We start from the raw sequence: 2,631 nt of genomic DNA, 5'->3' as shown, positions 1-2,631 counted from the left end.
TTGACGGTTCTGCTAATATTTCAGCCGTGTTGGAGGGTGAATACGCAGGCCAGCGGGTCGCCGTTAAGAACATCAAATGTGACGTAACCGCTCAGGCCTTCCTGGAAGAGACGTCGGTCATGACGTGAGAGCATTTCCTCCTCCGTTACCTGCTCTGTGTCTTTATTACATACTCATAATGTCCTCTTCTCCAGAAATCTCCATCATAAGAATCTGGTGCGGTTATTAGGAGTGATTCTTCACAACGGACTTCACATCGTCACCGAGCTCATGACGAAGGTGCCGCTTTCAGAGGAATATCAGTCAGACACACTGAGTTTGATAACGTTTATTCATTGAGTCAGTTGTGTGTCGTCGCAGGGGAACCTGGTGAATTTTCTTCGATCACGAGGACGTTTTGCGGTCAGTGCGACGCAGCTGCTGCGCTTTGCACTGTAAGAGCTCACATTTACAGTATTAAAACCCTTCATTTTAATACAATAAATCAATGCAACATTAATTTAAATATAGAGGTGCATGTCATATTTCACTCCAAAATCAAAAGAAATGAGAAATTTAAAATCAAGTTTAAATTTTGTACATAACCAATTAAACCCATTTGGTCCTCAATTCTCTATTCTTCATTTATTACCAAAATGCAAATCCTGTTTAATAGTTGTTATTATTTAAATTAATATTTTTTCATTTTTTTATTTTATTATATTTTCATTTATTAATAATCACTCAGAATAATGATAATTACAAAAAAACTCTTATTTTATAAAATTATTGCTTATTAATATAATACTATTTTCTGTGACGGTAATTAGAGTAACCTTATTTAAAAATATTTTATTTTTATTTAAATAAAAATAATATATAATTAATTCATTTTATTTATTATTTTGAATTACATTCATGATTTTATTTTTAAATAGGGTTATTAAATGTTGGTTCTTTTTTATTGTTGTGGATTTAAGAATTTTAATAAAAAACAGGCTTTATTTAATTTTTTAAATATATTTAAGAATATTATTTTGTATTGCAGTAATGCAATTTTTGTATTTTTTAAAAAGACTATTTACTTTACTTTTACTTTATTGTTTATTAATTTATGTACGTATTATATTTATTGGTTTATGGTAATGGTATTGGTATTATCATAGTAAGAATCATTTTTTTAATTTAAGAAATAGGCTTCATTTTATTTTATTTATTAATATTATTTTGTGATGACAATTATTTTATTATAATTTATTATTATTATTATAAATTCCCCAATCATGTTTATGTGCGATAGTCTCATGTTGGCTCCTGAAAAATTGTGATTTTTAGAAAATTAAAAAACACACAGTCATGGAGTCATGGAGGTTTTATTTCTGTTTTTCTCAGAGATGTTTGTGAAGGTATGGAGCATCTGGAGTCAAAGAAACTCTTGCACCGAGATCTCGCCGGACGCAACATCCTCGTGTCTGAAGACACCGTCGCCAAAGTCAGTGATTTCGGTCTGGCCAAGGTCAGTTCAACGGCAACCGACAACTCAAAGTTACCCATCAAGTGGACGGCGCCCGAAGCCTTGAAGAAGAAGGTGAGAGACACATGATGAGATCAGAGACGTTCATCACCTGAATTAGTTCAGACTCACCCTGACGTCTCTGTTCCTGCAGAAGTTCTCCGCTCAGTCAGACGTGTGGAGCTACGGAGTCCTGCTGTGGGAGATCTTCTCGTACGGCAGACAGCCGTATTCCAAAATGGTGCGTTCCTCTCTGTAAACTCATGCGTCCTCTTCCTGCGGGTGTGATGTTGTCTGCTGGTGTGTGTTGCAGTCGTTGAGTGAGGTGCGGGAGTGTGTGGATCAGGGTTACCGCATGGAGCCGCCGGACGGATGTCCTCCTGACGTCTACAGCATCATGACGTCCTGCTGGGAGACGGAGCCCAAGAGGAGACCGTCCTTCCTCAAGCTCCGAGAGCGGCTGGAGAAAGAGCTCGGCAAACAGCACGCGGCCGCTTGAGCTCGTCTCTGCAGGAGCTCACCACATGTGTATAAAGTACATCTAATTTATTATTCATCACACTTCATATTTGTTTTTATTTCCGTTTCATGCTTTTTGGGTAATTAATTAAAAATGAACACTTGCATGAAAATAAAGGCTGTTTTAGGAACATTTCATGCAATTAAGAAAATTGTACCCCCTCACTTTTTATTTATTTTACTTTATAAAAAAATATTTAAATTAATTTTAATAAAAAAGAGAAAAGGGGAGAAAAGGATGAATTTTCTTCAAAATAATGTCATATTGGTCTCAAAAATCTTTCCCAGCATTTTTAATAAAACATTTCTTATTTTATTGTTATAAAATTAATAATAAAATATTATAATACACATATTTTAATCAGTATAAATTAAAACAGTACAGCATATAATACCATGATGAAATACCTGTATTACTCAATATATTTTATACATATATGCATTTTTTGTTGTTATTGTTTTGCATTTTTATTTATTATTTATCAAAATAAATAGAAATGTGAATTTGGGAGAAAATGTGCTTAATTGTAATCAAAATAATGTCATACCAATGACTACAATTATAATTAGCATAAAGAAAATCAAAATTAAATTTTTTTTGCATGTACAATTAAACATTT

General features: G+C 33.4%; 1 protein-coding gene across 1 annotated transcript; it reads left to right on the top strand.

The window, feature by feature from the left end:
- Positions 1-20: 20 nt before the first annotated feature.
- On the top strand, positions 21-2,085 carry LOC107580204 (megakaryocyte-associated tyrosine-protein kinase-like; the record flags this gene model as incomplete). The annotated part of the gene is made up of 6 exons (XM_016265936.1): positions 21-124; positions 195-279; positions 361-434; positions 1,372-1,567; positions 1,647-1,733; positions 1,806-2,085. Coding segments are annotated over 6 exons (732 nt in total), but the record flags the coding sequence as incomplete, so codon positions are not given.
- Positions 2,086-2,631: the final 546 nt, after the last annotated feature.

The sequence above is a fragment of the Sinocyclocheilus grahami genome, unplaced genomic scaffold (genome assembly GCF_001515645.1).
Source record: "Sinocyclocheilus grahami isolate Dianchi unplaced genomic scaffold, SAMN03320097.WGS_v1.1 scaffold26856.1, whole genome shotgun sequence".
NCBI classification, from domain to species: domain Eukaryota; kingdom Metazoa; phylum Chordata; class Actinopteri; order Cypriniformes; family Cyprinidae; genus Sinocyclocheilus; species Sinocyclocheilus grahami.
This window is presented reverse-complemented; position numbering and strand designations above follow the sequence as displayed.